This window comes from Thalassophryne amazonica, chromosome 17 (genome assembly GCF_902500255.1).
Source record: "Thalassophryne amazonica chromosome 17, fThaAma1.1, whole genome shotgun sequence".
Taxonomy (NCBI): domain Eukaryota; kingdom Metazoa; phylum Chordata; class Actinopteri; order Batrachoidiformes; family Batrachoididae; genus Thalassophryne; species Thalassophryne amazonica.
Window position 1 is genome coordinate 16583205 of NC_047119.1, and position 17710 is coordinate 16600914.

General features: G+C 41.3%; 1 protein-coding gene across 2 annotated transcripts in view; it reads right to left on the bottom strand.

The window, feature by feature from the left end:
• The window catches only part of notch1a (notch receptor 1a), a 53240-nt gene that overhangs the window by 14495 nt on the left and 21035 nt on the right, over positions 1 to 17710 (bottom strand). The window contains exons 3-17 of one of the 2 annotated variants that reach the window (XM_034191542.1): positions 16925 to 17187; positions 16497 to 16835; positions 14456 to 14578; positions 10698 to 10931; positions 10456 to 10611; positions 9143 to 9328; positions 7415 to 7528; positions 6778 to 6891; positions 6455 to 6688; positions 5611 to 5721; positions 2823 to 3015; positions 2572 to 2717; positions 2351 to 2464; positions 1639 to 1758; positions 32 to 184 (exon numbers count right to left, since the gene is read on the bottom strand). In XM_034191542.1, coding sequence (XP_034047433.1) covers positions 32 to 184; positions 1639 to 1758; positions 2351 to 2464; positions 2572 to 2717; positions 2823 to 3015; positions 5611 to 5721; positions 6455 to 6688; positions 6778 to 6891; positions 7415 to 7528; positions 9143 to 9328; positions 10456 to 10611; positions 10698 to 10931; positions 14456 to 14578; positions 16497 to 16835; positions 16925 to 17187 — 2600 coding nt within the window. The remainder of the gene's footprint in view (positions 1 to 31; positions 185 to 1638; positions 1759 to 2350; positions 2465 to 2571; positions 2718 to 2822; positions 3016 to 5610; positions 5722 to 6454; positions 6689 to 6777; positions 6892 to 7414; positions 7529 to 9142; positions 9329 to 10455; positions 10612 to 10697; positions 10932 to 14455; positions 14579 to 16496; positions 16836 to 16924; positions 17188 to 17710) is intronic. The other variant, XM_034191543.1, reaches the window with a different exon arrangement.

Below are 17710 nucleotides of genomic sequence, written 5' to 3' on the forward strand. Positions count from 1 at the left end.
AGCTAATGTGGAAGGAAATTTGTTGGCTTACTTGGTTTGCAGTCATCAATGTCTGTCTCACAATTCTGGCCAGAATAACCTGGCTGACACTTGCACTGGAAACTACCCATAGTGTTATGGCAAACAGCGCCATTGCGGCATGGGCTCTTCACACATTCATTGATGTCAATCTCACATGTTTGACCTTTGAAAGAAAAAACATACAAACAAGAAGTTATCCAGTTCATAAGTGCATACATAGCTGGAGGAACTGATAACTAGAATGCACTCGGAAAGTGCATTCCTCCACCAATACTTGAAAACAGGTAACCATTCTATTGCGCATTTTTTTTAACCCCTCTATTTAGATACACTTCATCTTTATATATCTATAAATATTAATTATTTTTACCCCCACTTTCTTTGACGTTGCAGTATAGGACATTTCTCACCATTTTCGGGAATTTTAAATTTGATAATTTGCGGATTTGGGTCCACAAAATCCAGATCAAAATCTCCCCTGTTCTGAAATATTAAGACTCTACATGCCTATTTTTTCCCAAAATGTCTGCACGGTGAATCAGTAGCTATATCTGCAAGACTACATATATATTTGCAGCAGTTATGCCATATTTTATGCATAAAGACATCCCCCTTATAAATTAGTGTTTTGTTTTTGGATACATTAAGGGTAAAACTAAGTAGCAAATGAAGTCATTTTTTTCCTATCAAAAGTAACTTTTGTGGATGTCAGTGTCTTTGTATTTATGTCTCAGAACAGAGGAAAGGTGGGCCAAAAAATTGTTATTGGTTAGAAGACTACCCCGTCCAACTGATGAGTATGTGTTATGTCTTCTCCAGACTATCAGCTATTTGATAACATGACTCGTGTGTCCCATGCACCCAGGGCACAGTGAATCAGTCTAGAAAGTGATTTACTAAGTCCCAGTATCAAGTGGATGACAAATATTACTTGTTGAAGCTTATACATTTATTTTTCCATGAATTATTTCTATAATGTGTGTGTATATAAACAACTGTTTTCATGTTTGAACAGCAACTATGACAGCTGTATTTATAATAGTTTCTAAAGGATTTATATCACTATATAAGATATTCACACATCACATAGCTGGTTTGCTGGATTATAGTTTGTATATGGATCAGCATATATTTAATAATTTTGAAGAAATCTTTAGAATCATGTGTTTTTTCATTATATTCTAAGTTGATTCACTGTGCCCTGGACACTGATTCACTGTGCCCCGTGAATTAGTGTCCAGGGCACAGTGAATCAAAAATTTTAAAATCGATTTTAAACACCTGTAAATTACACTTGGGGAGACATAAATAACACAACCTTATAAACAATAACATGCTGTATTAATTCCACAATAGAATGACCTAAACCTATGCATAATGTGTTTATGCTGCCACAAAACAACATTTCTGATCCACTGTGCCTCAGCTTCCCCTACATTATCTTGAGAAATTCATGAATTGAGAAAGTTAGTGGTTTTCTCACTGGCCTTTCCTTCATACCTCACATTTCCACTAAGTTTCATAAAATTCACTTCAACAGTTTTTGCAAAGGCCTGCTAACATTTAAACAAACAACACCTCCTTGGAACTAGGATTGACATTCCTATAGATGGGTACCTTGCCATCCTTCAGGACATATGCAGGAGAAGCTCTGGTAGTCTTCAGACTCCTTACACACGCCGCCATTTTTGCACGGCCTGGGGTTGCACGGGGCCAGCAAGGTCTCACAGTTGTCACCTGATAAAATGTAGGGGAAAAAAGCTTAGTATCTAGTGCTGCTGTAAATATGCAATGTTATTACTACAGTGACAATATAAGTGCATTCATCCATAGCAATCATTAAAATGCAAAATGAAGATTAACCTTCCCTACTTTGCAGACTCCTGCAGGTAATTTAATTTAGAAGCATGATAATATTTTTAAATCCCAGTTTCCATCCCACTTCCTTATCCATTTCCCCGACATCTTGGCCAAACCGGAAGCCCCTTCCTGGTTCCTGCCATTGTGTGATCGCAGACAGGAAGCAGAACGTGGCGGAAGTGGGATTAGGTTTGAGAGCAGGCTCCAGTTTGACTGCTCCTATTAGCCTCTGTGGCATGTTTTTTCCCCCCTACAAATGTACCCACTGCTTTCCCTGCAAAGCAGATGTGCAGATGTTTCCACAAAGAGGCACCAGATGTTTGCAAAAACAACACAGGCTAGGTTAGGATAAGCCTACTAAATTGTGGTTACATTTTCAAACCTGTGGAAATTGCTGCATCAACAACAGCCTGAATTTTTATGATGTCACAAAGCTTCATTGTGGAAATCAAGCAGCTACATATCATACCAGTATAAGGCAGTAAGCAGTTGCATTTGTATCCAGCCACATCGTCAATGCAGGTCCCCTGGTTGAGGCAGGGGTTGGAAGCACACTCGTTGATGTTAGTTTGACAGTTAGGTCCTACATGGTGGAATTAGAGAACACAATGTGTTAGAGAGCTTAAACGAAAAACGAAAGGTGAGGTGACAAAGACAGGCCATAGAGGTCAAAAAAGGGGTAGAACTGACCAGTGAAGCCGGCTCTGCATGTGCAGTGGTATCCGCTAGTCATGTCCTTGCAGGTTCCACCATTCATACAGGGGTTGGATTCACACTCGTTGTTGTTGAAGTCACAGTTCGGGCTGCTCCAGCCGGAGTCACAGGTGCATTTATAGCTTCAATTTAAGCAAAATGGCAAGTCAGCTTCAAGTTTTTGCTGTTTGTTTTTGTAATTTTTTGCTGAATCTCACAGCCGAGCTCATGTTTAAAAAATGAATCACCCATTGATGAGGTCCTGGCATCGGCCATGGATGCAAGGATTGCTGCTGCACTCATCCACCTGAGACAAACAGGTGGCATCGTTGTATCCCTCCGGGCACAGGCAGGTGAAGCTGTTGATGCCGTCAATGCATGTGCCCCCGTTGTGACAGGGGTTGATCGCACAGTCGTCGATGTTGATGTTACACATTGCTCCTGAAAAATATCAGCATGCAATTTCAGCACGTTCTTATTGGATATGAGATAACATGAATGGATAATTATTAGGGGTGTGAATCTCGCCCTGATAAAACAATGCAATCCATATCTAAATATATGGGCTATGATATGATTTATTATGATTCAATTTGATTCGATGTGTTTGGATCTGGTGCAATACTATGCAATTTGATGCAATTCTGAAGAAGCAGTGAAACAAGTTTAACCAATTTATAACATTAAAATCGAGCCATTGACTGGTTCATAGCATATTTTATATAACAGCTGAGTGGATCCTTGTCATTTGATTGGTGGATTGTATGTCACGTGACATGGACTATTTATATCATTTGCTGTTGTGTTTGACTGTGCAATAGTTCTTTTTTAGAGTGCAATTTTGGTGCTATATTAAATGTGCTATTGCACGCCCTGACCACTGCCCATTCTCACACTACCAGGGGTGGCATTTACCTAAGGCAAAGGCTATTCGCCCAACTGTTGGGCAGATAAGTCATACACTGAACATTACACGCCCAACGGCTGGGCAGGTAAAAATAATGTCTTACCTTATTCGCCCAACCGTGATCATGTATTTGATACATTTTGTGCATCTAAACTACGTTTTTTTATACCACTTTTTTTAAGGCTCTATTGTGGCATGAAAACCGGTGCATGTTTGACACATTTAACGGCGCCGTCTTTAATTACTGCAAAAAAAACCCCACAATGAATGAAAGCAGACAAACTTTATAAGTATTCTGAACGGAAGCCTGTTAACGACGATGAAACAGTTTTGATGAACAAAAGTCAGTGCACGGCATCACGGACTACATCGTCGCAATTTTAGACTCCTATTTAAAGTTTGCGTCGGACTGTTAAGCACCAGTGGAACACCAACATGTAAGTCCCTTTTCTGTTGTTTATAAATTAACAAAATATCAAATGACAAAGATCTATTTTAGCCGTTATATAAAACAAATTATGAAAGATTTTCATTCTTTCAATGGAGCAAATATTTAATTCAGTGAAAGCTGGAATGTTCCATCTTTCACCTCATGAAATACGTATTCGTACCATTGAACTCATAAACATTCATTATTTGTATATTGATTGATTCAGGGCTACGTGTATCGATGTTGTTGTTGTTGTCCATTTGGCTGCTCCCATTTTTGTTCAGGGTCACCACAGCGGATACAGCCAGATCCGCACTGGTATTTGGCACAAGTTTTACACTGGATGCCCTTTCTGATGCAACTCCAGTGTTGAGAAACACACACTGCCGCTGGTGTTCCAAAGAGGTCTCCCATCCAAGTACTAACCAGATCCTGCACTGGTTAGCTTCTGAGATCTGACAGGATCAGGCTGACAGAGCAGATCAGGTGCTGAGTATGTGTATCAGTGTAATGGTATCTATAACTTTGACATCGATTTTTGATTCATATTGGTTAATTGATACATCCCTAATAATTATCTCTATGAGCCATAATACAGTATACACAGCTGGAAACTTTATATTGTGGCTTAGCGGGTGCACGGGAGACTTCGGGACAATAGGCAACTCCTCGCTAAAGGCTCCCTCTTTCATCAGGCGGAGGCTGTAACTGCCCCAATGTGTGCCTAGCCTGGTAGCCCCTGGAGGCCCTTTTGCCTCTCTGCCATTGACTAAAAGGGAGCATGTTGAATAAGCAGAAGGAGGGTTTCAGCTGGATTTGCAAAGGGGAGGTGCTGCCAGGAGAGGAGGGGTAGGTAGCTGCCTTCCCTATTCACTCACTCCCTCACCCCCCCACCAGGGAGTACTAACCTCACCCAGGACTGTTTACAGGGACAGAAGGCCAGAACCATTTCACACACGGCCGAGTAACAATTAAACCCCCCTCCGATCCCCTACCCAGCTCCCTCCTCCTCTGCTCCTCATCAATCAGGAGCGCGGAGCCAAACTGCCTGATCTTCAGCTACAATAGTCCTCTGTCCCTCTGTGTCTGAGTCGCGCCGTGCCCTCTGCACTCACCCCGTGAGCACAAAAAGACAGAGGGGAGAGAGGGGAGGAGGGGTACACAGCCGCCTGCACACATACACTTGTTTCTCTTCTTTTCAGGATAATTGCGCACATGCACATTCACATTCACAGCCACTACCAGTCAGAACCGGCTCTGATGGCCCGTTGGCAGCAACTGTTTGAATCAAACTTCGTTTATATTCCGCTATGTTACAGGTGGGGCAAGCTTCAGCAAAGTAAGTGAGGTGAAAACGCTTCACTTTAAGCAATCAGTGTGATTTGTCTGGCGGCTTTCCACAAACAAACATCAGATATGTGTTTAAAGGTCAGCCTGCCTTCCTTTTAATGTATCATCTTACAGATTCTTTCTCCGCTCGACGTCACAGTCTTTTCAAATGCCAAACAAAGTTAGCGCTTTGTTTGTGCGTGTATCAGGTTGGGGATTGTGTCCTTTTCTGTATGTCCCATCCCACTCAGGAAATCCGACACCATTGTTCAACAGCAGTGGACCCGCAAGGCACCTGTTCTACAGTACCTGCCTGTTTCTATACTCAGGGGACCACCCCCTGCACCTGTAAACTCCACCCAGTGCTCACCTGTATAGCCTGGTTCACATGCACACTCATAGCCATTGATTTTGTCGATGCACCGCCCGTAGTCACAAGGCTTGTTCTTGCAGTCGTCCAGGTTCACCTCACAGTTTAGACCTGAACATCAGAAGTATGCATGAGATATAACCAAAGAAAATGAAGGTATTGTCAATGGTTGTGGATTCGAGTCCCACCGATATAGATATGATGCTGATATTAGGGATTTAAAAAAAAACACAATACTGATATATCTGCTGACGTTTCATTATCAAAAATTTTTGACAAAGTTATGTAACTGAGACTTCATGTTTTACAGATTAAACATTCATTCATTCATTTTCTATACCCACTTATTCCAGTTAAGCATGACAGCTTGAGCCTATCCCAGAAGTCACTGGGCAAGACTGGCCACCAGTGTCACACACCTACAGTCAGTTTAAAGTCACCTATTTGATTTCTCGTCTATGTTGGCCCTGCATAGCTGGCAGTATGGCAACCTCTAATCTCTTGTCACTGTAAAATGCCAACTTTGATTGAAAATTAATGGCAGCTGCTCACTTTGCCTCTCTCTTTTGCAGCTAAAGTAACCAAGAGGTGATGAGGGCCCCAGCCATGCTTGACAGCATTGTAAATTATGCAGTTGGAACACTCTATGCTGGACAAACTGTGTAATGACACCATTTCCAACAGCCAAAGTGTTTTTCTGCAATGTTTATTCCGTAAAGGACACACTGTCATATCGACAACAACAGTGCTGATACTGATGGGTTTGTGAAAAGCTCATACTGGCCCATATTATGGGCCAACTGATATATCGGTTGGGCTCTAGTGTGGATGACTAAAGTCTGACCTGCAGTGCCCTTAGGACAGGCACATATGTATGAGTTCTCCCTGTCCTGGCAGGTGCCACCATTTTTGCATGGCTGGCTTAGACACTCGTTGATGTTGGTCTCACACAGGCGGCCGGTGTAGCCAGGGCGGCAGTAGCAAGTGAAGGAGGCCAGGCCATCCTTACAGGTGCCATAGTGACAGGGGTCAGAGTAGCACTCGTTGATGTCAGTCTCACAGTGCTGCCCTGTGTATCCTGGAACAGCAAGAGAAAGTAAGTGTGATGATGCTCACTGCCACATAAATGAGAAAAAACTAGTTTGACTGTAACAAACGCTTGGCTACCTTCAGCACATTCACAGGTATACTTGTTAGGACCATCTGTGCACTTGGCTCCATTCTTGCAGGGCGTGCTTGCACATTCATCAATGTCTACCTGACACAGACTCCCTGAAAAACCTGGAAAAACATTGAAAATTTTCATTTGTAACTATTTGGCGGTTGTGTATCATGACTACAGTGAGCATAATGTGGGAAAGAAAAACTAATTTACATCTCAAGTAGGTCTTTGAGGGGGCACTTTAGGTTGTAAAGAACTATTCCAAAACAGTGCTTCCACCCCGCCTTCCTCAGCTCTAACTGTGCAGTGAAATCTTTTCTTTTAAACCACCTCACAATGGCCTCTCGCTCACCAGCCATAAACCAATCCCTGCCCCCAATTTTGGCGGTAAGCTCCAGCGCAAACTCTCATGCCCGCCAAATATGCTAATGCTTCTGCAACCTGATCCACTTGGTCCTATTCGCTCCTGCTACTACTTTCAGCGCTGCTATAAGTAGTAAATCGTTAACATTTATTCTTTCGTCTCCACTTTACGCATGCCGTAATATGTCTACCCACTGATAAGTTAATGATCCACTCTCCAATGGCTTCCTCACTGCCTCACTACTCTGTTGTCCTTCTCTGTTGTATTTTTATTCTCACCTTTGGGACAGTCGCAGTGAAATGAGTTGATCTTGTCAATGCATTTGCCGTTGTTGAAACAAGGCTGGCTGGCACACTCATCTGTGTTGATGTGGCAGAACACACCCTCATATCCTGAAAGCACACAGAAGGATTAGAAATTACTCAAGCACAAACTTTTTAATTTGTCCAACATGATAAAATGGGGATGATGTCGATGTCACCATCTTCGCAGCATCGGACACCACCACTAAATCAGTAAAGAGATGGCGCAATGCCAACATGACTTGGGCAGTATGCTAGCTGAGGCTAATAGCCTAAGTCACCTGAATTTGGATGATTGATTAACACATTTTTTGCAGGCTGGCTGGTAGTTCTTATAATAGGTGGTTTGGTGCAGGTATTAAAAATGACAACCAGTATATAACCTCTAGAGGCTTAGCACTGCAGTGTCACTGCAGATAATGTCACCACGCTATTGATAATGCTAATTAGCACAGACAGTGCTAACATACAAATTTAAATAATACAAAAATTTCACTAAACATAGACATCTTAGATAATTATTTAGTAAAATTAACTGCACAGTAAGCTACCTCTGATATTTGTAATAAAATGATGTTTTGTAAAGGACAAACATGGTCGAACCCATAGCAGCTAGCAGCCATTGCTAGTGAGGCCCTCAACCTGGCACACTTGCTGCCACTCAAGTGACAATTCCCCCAATTAGGCATAACTTTACTGCTTAAAATTGGTTAAACAAATTAGTTGCCATGTACAGCTGTCATGAATGAGAAAACTATTAAGACAAAACATTTCAATAATTAATTTATTTATTTATATCAAGCTGTTAATGTGTTTATTTTTGCTATAAATTTGGAGATATTGATTAATTTTACACCCAAATTTGTGTTGAGGTCCTGAAACAGCATGTATACATTTTTTTTTTTTATTTCAAATGAATTTATTTAGGGGCAACTATGCCAGCTAGATAATTAGCCTAGCAACCTAAGCCAGCTAGCTTGACTCGTGAGCATGTAGGTGACATTATGTATACTCAACAAAAATATAAACGCAACACTTTTGGTTTTGCTCCCATTTTGTATGAGATGAACTCAAAGATCTAAAACTTTTTCCACATACACAATATCACCATTTCCCTCAAATATTGTTCACAAACCAGTCTAAATCTGTGATAGTGAGCACTTCTCCTTTGCTGAGATAATCCATCCCACCTCACAGGTGTGCCATATCAGGATGCTGATTAGACACCATGATTAGTGCACAGGTGTGCCTTAGACTGTCCACAATAAAAGGCCACTCTGAAAGGTGCGTTTATATTTTTGTTGAGTGTATATTGGACTTGTTGAAAAAAATGCTTGAGTAAATAAAGTATTCTAAATATATCTTCTTTAAGTAATGTCAGTGTAGTACCCAGTTAGTGATTTTATCAGTTTAAGCTGGATACTGTCAAAGGAAGAAAAAGAAAGAAGGAAAGAAAGAGAGAAATTGTCTATTTTTGCCTTTACTCAACTTAAAAGCTGAACATCATACTCATGTTTTTGGCTGCCTTGAGTTTTCATGTTCCCTCAACTTTTTGGGGGGTGGGGGTGGTGGTGGGGCAGCTTTTTAAGAGGTCATTTTGTTGCCAAGGTTCAACTAAACATATAATTTACCAATATGGCAATTCATAATGTGACTGTTCACTAAGGTCCATGAATTCCACTAAGTAATTTATCCCTTCCTTACCTGGCATACAGATACAGTGGAATCCTCCAATCTGATCCAGGCAGGTGGCATCATTCTGGCAGGGATTTGACATGCATTCATTGATGTCCATTTCACATCGAGGACCTTCGTATCCTTGGAGACACTTGCACTGGAAAGAGCCTTTGGTGTTGAGGCAGCGACCACCATGTTCACAAGGGTTGGCACCTGAAATGTTTAAGGTCAAGGATGTATCATACGGCTCTTACAATTTCTACATGTCAGTTCAACACAACTTTTATGCCAAATGGCTCTCCTGACCCAACTTCAGCTGTACAAGGACACAGATGTACAAGCGCACATAGACTAGGTACATTCACCGGACGAATCCTCTGTAACATCACTCATAGGTTTTCTGAAAAGTGGATTTGAAACTCAAATAAGGTGTCTTCAAATGTCACCAATTTGACAGTGCCCAAATCCACCTAACTCTCAGCCAACCCTTAAATTAAATGGTGGAGTGTGGGTAAGACCGGCGTGACCTGGTTGGGACAACTCAAGCCCGAACGTGCAGCCCCATCTCATACTTACCAAACAAATTAAAGCTGGGAGGCTAATCATGGTTTGGGTGTTTGATTAACACATATTATTGCTGATTAGGTGGTGGTTTTTATAATGGGTGGGATCGGTGCAAGTAATAAAAATTATGTCAAGTATATTTTCTCAGCCACTGTGGAATAACAGTGGAGCGAACATCACCAGGTCTTGATAGCTGGTAGTTAGTGCTAACAGTGCTAACATAAAAATTATGCTAAAATTTCACTTAATGGAAATACAGGAGTACCAACTTCTTAGATTGTTCATTAGTAAAATTAACAGCACAGCAAGCCCAGACATTTGTAATAAAATGGGTAAAAAGTGTGTAATAAAACAATAAAAAGGACAAACATAGTCAAGTCCACAGCTAGCTGTTTGTGATAGCTAGGCCTCCGTCCTGCTAGCACAATAGGTGTGACTCAAAGGGACCACACCACTAATTATTCAGAATTTTATGGCTTAAAATAGTTTAAACAGATTAGTGATCTTAAAATTCAGTTGATATGAATGAAGAAATTAGCTGTTGAGACCAAACAGTTTTTTGTACCAGGTTATAAATATGTTCTTATTTCTGCTGTGAAGTTGGAGAATTTAACATGGGGGTTGGCTTATTGTTATACCCAGCTTCAAGTGGCTAATTCTCCAGCACCAGAGGATGCTACTTGGTGCCATTGCATTTCCTATTGCAATTTTTGCATAATACTGTAAATTATTTTACAGAATTGCAAAAAGAAGTAAGAGCTGGTTTGAAATCTTACCGAGGGAACACTCATCAATATCTAGGTTGCACGCTGACCCAGTGTAACCTGGCGGGCAAGTGCAGATAGCTTTGCCATTAACGGGATTGGTGTCACAGTTGGAACCCTTTTGACATGGGTTACTGATGCAGGCATCATCAAGGTGGCACAGCAAACCTGTTCGCATCACAAGAAACTCTCATTACATCAACTCTCTAGCGCATGATGTGTGTTCTTTATGGGTGAGCTAGTGATAGGCTCACCTGTGCGCCCATGTGGGCACTCGCAGAAGAAGGAAGCTACACGGTCATGGCAAGTTGCACCAGAGTAACAAGCTGCACTGGCACAGTCGTCAATGTTCTCACTACAGTCGTCGCCTGTCCACCCGTTGACGCAGACGCAGTGATAACTGCCATGAGTATCATGGCAAGTTCCTCCATTCTGACATGCATTGGGCATCAGCTCACATTCATCAACATTTTCTGTGCAGTATTGGCCTGAAAGAAACCAGAATTAAATCTTAAGGGCAGTAGCTCATGTCCCACCAACAGTTGAGGTTGCATTTAAAATATCCATGTCTGTACAGAATGTTTAAGCATGTTTAAGATAATGCCATTCTTACATAATATTTTTTTTAAATACTAAATATATAATATTCACAAATACAGTGGCTTGCAAAAGTATTCAGCCCCTTGGTATTTCACACATTTTAATTTGTTGGCATTTCAAATACAAAAAGTAAATCAGGCTTCTCAATATAACAATTTCTAAAATTATCTTCCTTAGAGTCAAAGTGAAAGTAAATCTCTACAACTTGATATAAAGTAATTAAAAATATAAAAGATGATGGGTTGCATAAGTAATCCGCCTCTTTGGTATAATACCTGTCAATAATCAGTTTAATTGCCAGTTTTCTTCAGACAAGTCAGGGGATGGATACATGAACATTTCCAAGTCACTGAATATGTCTTGAACTTTATGTACATCAGTTATGAAGAAATATAAACAGCAATCTGTGTGGCGTAGACAGTTCTCAAAAACTGAGTGACTGTGCAAGAAGGAGAAGAGTGAGGAAAGCCACCAAGACACACAGACAACCCAGAAAAAGTTACAGGTTTCTGTGGCTGTGATTGAATTGTGGCTGTGTCACATTTACTTTAATATGCTATACAGACATTCTGAATATGAAATATGCTTCATCAAGTGTTCTTGAATTATGGCTGTTGAAATGATTTATGGAAATTAGCACAATTATTATAATATTTGTGTATATCATTGCTTTAGAGCCACAACATCTCAATATAGATTTATATCATCAGACATTCTCCAGTAATAGCTTCAAAAAATTACTTCAACTTCATTAATATGAAAGTGTATGGGGGAAAAAACCTTCAAATATAATCAGGTCACTCATCCCCAGGGGACAACTATAGTGTAAGGATCAAGTGTCTATCAGGTATTGTTAGTGGGGTATCTTATTCACAAGAAAACACCTTTAATCTGAACAAAGGATAGTTTGAACCCTGAATCCTCAAATCAACTATTTACAGAAAGAGCCTAAGACAAATTTCCAAGTCAGTGGACAATGAATATACAGGGTGTTTCAGAGAAATGGATATCATTTTGTAATCTAATAACTTGGCCAATTTTTATCCAAATAATCTCAGATTTTAAAAGCATGTGTAGAAACAACTGTAAAATCTATGGTTTATGTTTTTTTTTCTTCTCAGGTATAGAAATGCCATGAAGTCAAAAGACTTGTCTGTAGATCTCCGAGACAGGATTGTCTTGAGGCACAAATCTGTGGAAGGGTACAGAAACATTTCTGCTGCTTTGAACATCCCAATGAGCACAGTGGCCTCAATCATGCATAAATGGAAGAAGTTGGGATCCACCAGGACTCCTATAACTGGCAGCCTGTCTAAACTGAGCGATCAGGGGAGAAGGGCCTTAGTCAGGGAGGTGACCAAGAACCTGATGGTCACTCTGTCAAAACTCCAGCATTCCTCTGTGGAGAGAGGAGAAAATTCCAGCAGGACAACCATCTCAACAGCAATCTACCAATCAGGCCTGTTATGGAGTGGCCAGACTTAGTACAAACCCAATTCCAATGAAGTTGGGACGTTGTGTGAAATGTAACTAAAAACAGAATACAATGATTTGCAAATCCTCTTCAGTTCATTTGAATACACCATAAAGACACGATATTTAATGTTCAAACTGATAGACTTTTTTGTTTTTGTGCAAATATTTGCTCATTTTGAAATGGATGCCTGCAACACATTTCAAAAAAGCTGGGACAGGGGCAACAAAAGACTGGGAAAGTTGATGAATGCTCAAAGAACACCTAATTGAAACAATCTGCAGGTGACTGGATATAAAAGGAGCATCCCCAAATGGCTCAGCCGTTCACAAGCAAAGATGGGGCGAGGATCACCACTTTGTGAGCAACTGTGTGAAAAAATAGTCCAACAGTTTAAGAACAATGTTTCTCAACGTTCAATTGCAAGGAATTTAGGGATTCCATCATCTACAGTCCATAATTTAATCAGAAGATTCAGAGAATCTGGAGAACTTTCTACACGGAAGCGGCAAGGCCGGAAACCAACATTGAATGCCCATGACCTTCAATCCCCCAGGCAGCACTGCATTAAAAACCGACATTATTGTGTAAACGATCTTACCGTGTGGGCTCAGGAACACATCAGAAAACCATTGTCAGGTAACACAGTTTGTCGCTACATCGACAAGTGCAAGTTAAAACTCTACCATGCAAAGCGAAAGCCATACATCAACAACATCCAGAAACACCGTCACCTTCTCTGGGCCCGAGCTCATTTGAAATGGACAGACGCAAAGTGGAAAAGTGTGCTGTGGTCTGATGAGTCCACATTTCAAGTTGTTTTTGGAAATCATAGATGTCATGTCCTCCTCCGGACAAAAGAGGAGAAAGACCATCCAGATTGTTACCAGCGCAAAGTTCAAAAGCCAGCATCTGTGATGGTATGGGGGTGTGTTAGTGCCCATGGCATGGGCAACTTACACATCTGTGATGGCACCATCAATGCTGAAAGGTACATCCAGGTTTTGGAGCAACACATGCTGCCAACCAAGCGTCTTTTTCAGGGATGTCCCTGCTTATTTCAGTAAGACAATGCCAAGCCTGCACGTGTTACAACAGCATGGCTTCGTAGTAAACGAGTGCAGGTACTAGACTGGCCTGCCTGCAGTCCAGACCTGTCGCCCATTGAAAATGTGTGGCACATTATGAAGCGCAAAATATAACAGTGGAGACCCCGGACTGTTGAACAACTGAAGTCGTACATCAAGCAAGAATGGGAAAGAATTCCACTTACAAAGTTTCAACAATTAGTGTCCTCAGTTCCCAAACGCTTATTGAGTATTGTTAGAAGGAAAGGTGATGTAACACAGTGGTAAACACACCACTGTTCCAGCTTTTTTGAAACATGTTGCAGGCATCCATTTGAAATGAGCAAATAGTTGCACAAAAACAATAAAGTTTATCAGTTTGAAGATTAAATATCTTGTCTTTGTGGTGTATTCAATTGAATATAGGTTGCAAATCATTGTATACTGTTTTTATTTACATTTTACACAACTTCCCAACTTCATTGGAATTGGGGTTGTAAAAGGTACATGGCAGCCCACCTGGAGTTTGCCAAAAGGCACCTGAAGTACACTCAGACCATGAGTAACAAAATTCTCTGGTCTGATGAGACAAAGATTGAACTCTTTGCTGTGAATGCCAGGCATCATGTTTGGAGGAAACCAGGCACCATCCCTACAATGAAGCATGGTGGTGGCAGCATCATGCTGTGTTTTTCAGCAGCAGGAACTGGGAGACTACCATACGTATATTGTCGTATCTCGTATATTGTCATATTCGTGTTCACAAAAGTGTGTTTGTGCACAAAAACAGATACAGAGACAAATGTACAGCATTTAAAACAATAAATAATTAAAGTGAATGGTGAAAATGCAACAGTTCCACTAGGGTTACCTGTGTAATGAGGTGGACATTGGCAATTGTAGGTGTTCACTCCGTCCACACACACGCCACCGTTCTGACAGCTGTGGCCCGGGCAGTCGTCAATGTTGTGCTCACAGTGCTGACCCGTGAAACCTGGTGCAGGAAGTGAAGCAGACAAAATGAGATATAAATATCAATAAAAGTCACTTGGCAACATTTGCTCTGAGCAAAACCCTTTGCTCAGGCATTAAGTGAAAGTTAAGCTCTGCATATCCTCATGGCAAATCGTTTTAATGTTCTCATGTGACAATACAGCTGGTGTCCTTCCAGAACATCAAAGAGTCTCATAATTTTACAACCACAATAGTCTGATTGACGATTAACCTGCAACTTTGCATGTGCATGTGCAGCCGCGCTATCAGTCTGCATTCCAGCACAGACACACACGAGAGTGGCAGAGGATGTGTTAAACATTAACACAGATATATCTATAAATCATCTGCATATCGAAACACTCACCTGCAGAGGAACAACCAGTGGCCTTGCTGGTCAGAATTAATTTGATTGTTGTGTGTTCTGGCACTCAAAACCAGCTTTGCACAACACTGCAATGGATTCACTTGCCAACATGATAAAGATACCATTAACCACAGTTGTATTTAGCTGAAACATATGATATTTGAGTGTATGCATTGGGTGGGTTTATGTATAGTTTTAGGTATATGTGTGCAGTGTTCTATGGTGATTATCAGAAGGAAACGTCTGTGTGACTGCATCCTGACAGCCACAGCTGGCACAGTGAAAAGAGTGAACACGACCACTTCCCACCCACTCAGATTTTACAACAACAAAGTGGGTTTTTAGATAACTTTGTTTCTGCATCTTTTGCAGCAGACAGTTGTTAAACTCCCTGCAGATATGCACAATTTGCACCTAATTTGTGCCCATAATTTGTGCCCATGCTTGCTCCAGATCCACCTGGAGCTCTTTAGATGTTTTAGTTGATGTTTTATTTCCACAATCAGCAACAACCTTCGCACACTTTCACTGATGTTACATTATGTGATGTTAAAAACACCTGTGAAACTGACTGACTTGAATTTTTACATTTTCCCAGCTATTTTGTTGACTACAGAAAATATTTTTTGTTGTTGTTGTTGTTATTATTGTTCAGTAACTTGACAGCATGGTGGTTAGCACTGTTGCCTTGCAGAGAGAACATCATGGGTTCAATTCCCACCTGTGGCCTTTCTGTTTGGAGTTTGCATGTAATCCCTGTGTTTGCGTGGGTTCTCTCCGGGTGCTCCGGCTTCCTCCCACACCCAAAGACATGCAGGTTAGGTGGATTGGAAACTTTAAATTGGTGGATTGGAAACTTTAAATGTGTGCGAGTGGGTGTGAATGTGTTTGTTTGTCTGTTTGTGGCCCTGTGACAGACTGGTGTCCTGTCCTGGGTGTACCCCGCCTCGCGCTCTATGGCTGGCAAATAGGTTCCAGCCCCCCGTGACCCTTAACTGGACTAAGCAGTTGAAGATGAGTGAGTGAGTGAGAGTGTTCAGTAACTTTGGAGAATGTATTCATTATTCTGAGTGCACCAAAGTGCTATTTTGCATTTACTTCTGAAGACATTCTGAATTATGATCCTGAAAATTGAAATCAAGGGTGTCAGTCATTTTGTCCAGAACTGTATGTAATCAGACAGACGACCTGCACTTGGACATACGCTGAAACTTTCTGGCCTTACAGAATGAATTACGAGGAAATCAGCCATCCATTTCAGTATTGTTGGCATCATTGTGATCCATTTTTCATTGTTATTGGTGATGTCCACCTCAGTAAGTAATAATGTGGATAAAGAAACAAATGTACACAATGTACTTGGCACATTGCACAAGTAGCATAAGACAGCATTGGAAAATTTCAAATTTTGTCGGGTTCCTTCCCTCCATTCTCAATGTCAACAACTGGGGATTTAGGCTGTCATCAAATGATAGAGTGTCTGGGGGGTCTACAACTATGTAAGTTCACAAAGTCTAAAAAAAGGGCTTTTTGCTGTTGCTGTGTATGTTACCTGGCAGGCAGCTACAGTCATAGGTGGTGTCTCCCTTCTGTACACAGGTACCTCCGTTCTGGCAAGGCGAGGGGCTGCATGGTAGGTAAGGCGTCTCACAGTGCTGACCAGTGTAATCCTGAGGACAGCGGCAATGGTAAGACCCAACCTCATTCACACACACTCCACCGCTGCGACAGGGAGAGGGAATCTGAGCACACTCGTTGACATCTTGCTTGCAGTTTTGTCCATGAAAGGCAGATGGGCAGGTGCAGATATAGTGGGATTCAAAGACTGAGCACTGGCCACCGTTTGCACATGGATTGGAAGCACATGGGTTGGCAATCTGGCAAGCTTTACCTTGAAAACAAGAGAGTCAGACCCATTGTCATTGCAGCACTGGCCTTCATGGTGAGTGCCAAAAAATGTGAGTTGCTATAGCTCCATACCTGACCACCCAGGTGGGCAGCGACAGCGGTAGGCAGTAAGGGTGATGAGCTCGCATGTCCCGCCATTACGACAGGGGGAGCTCATGCAGGCATGGTTGGTTGGTGTCAGGCAAAGGCGGTCAGTGAATCCAAGACGGCACACGCAATGGAAATCAAACGTGTTGGCATGAAGAACTGCATGGCATTCACCACCGTTGCGACAAGGCGAGGGGTTGCAGGGACTTGGGTACTGGCACCGACTGCCCACATAATCGCTTGGACACCTGAAGGCAGACAATGAAGAGGTTAGGTAGGTTAGGTAATGCTGGTTCATCATATGAAAATTCAGTAAGGTATGTCTTCTATAATATATTCCAATTCTAAAGTAGAACTATACGAGTGTATACTAAGGTATATCTAAATATCTAAAAAAAAAAAAGAGAGAGAGAAGAGTAGAATAGAGTAGAGTAGAGCCACTTCGGTGCCTGGTCTTAAGAACCAGGGATGGTAGGTTGAAAAGCTTTTTCATCCCATGGGAACTCTCCCTCAAGAAATTTGACATATGTATATAAGTGATATTAGCACAATAACGGTAATAAACAACATATACAAGAAATATAGTACTACATAATATATATGAATTCGCTTCTAAAACCTAAATATTCATACAGGAGAAGATTGTATTATACACTCAACAAAAATATAAACGCAACACTTTTGGTTTTGCTCCCATTTTGTATGAGATGAACTCAAAGATCTAAATCTTTTTCCACATACACAATATCACCATTTCCCTCAAATATTGTT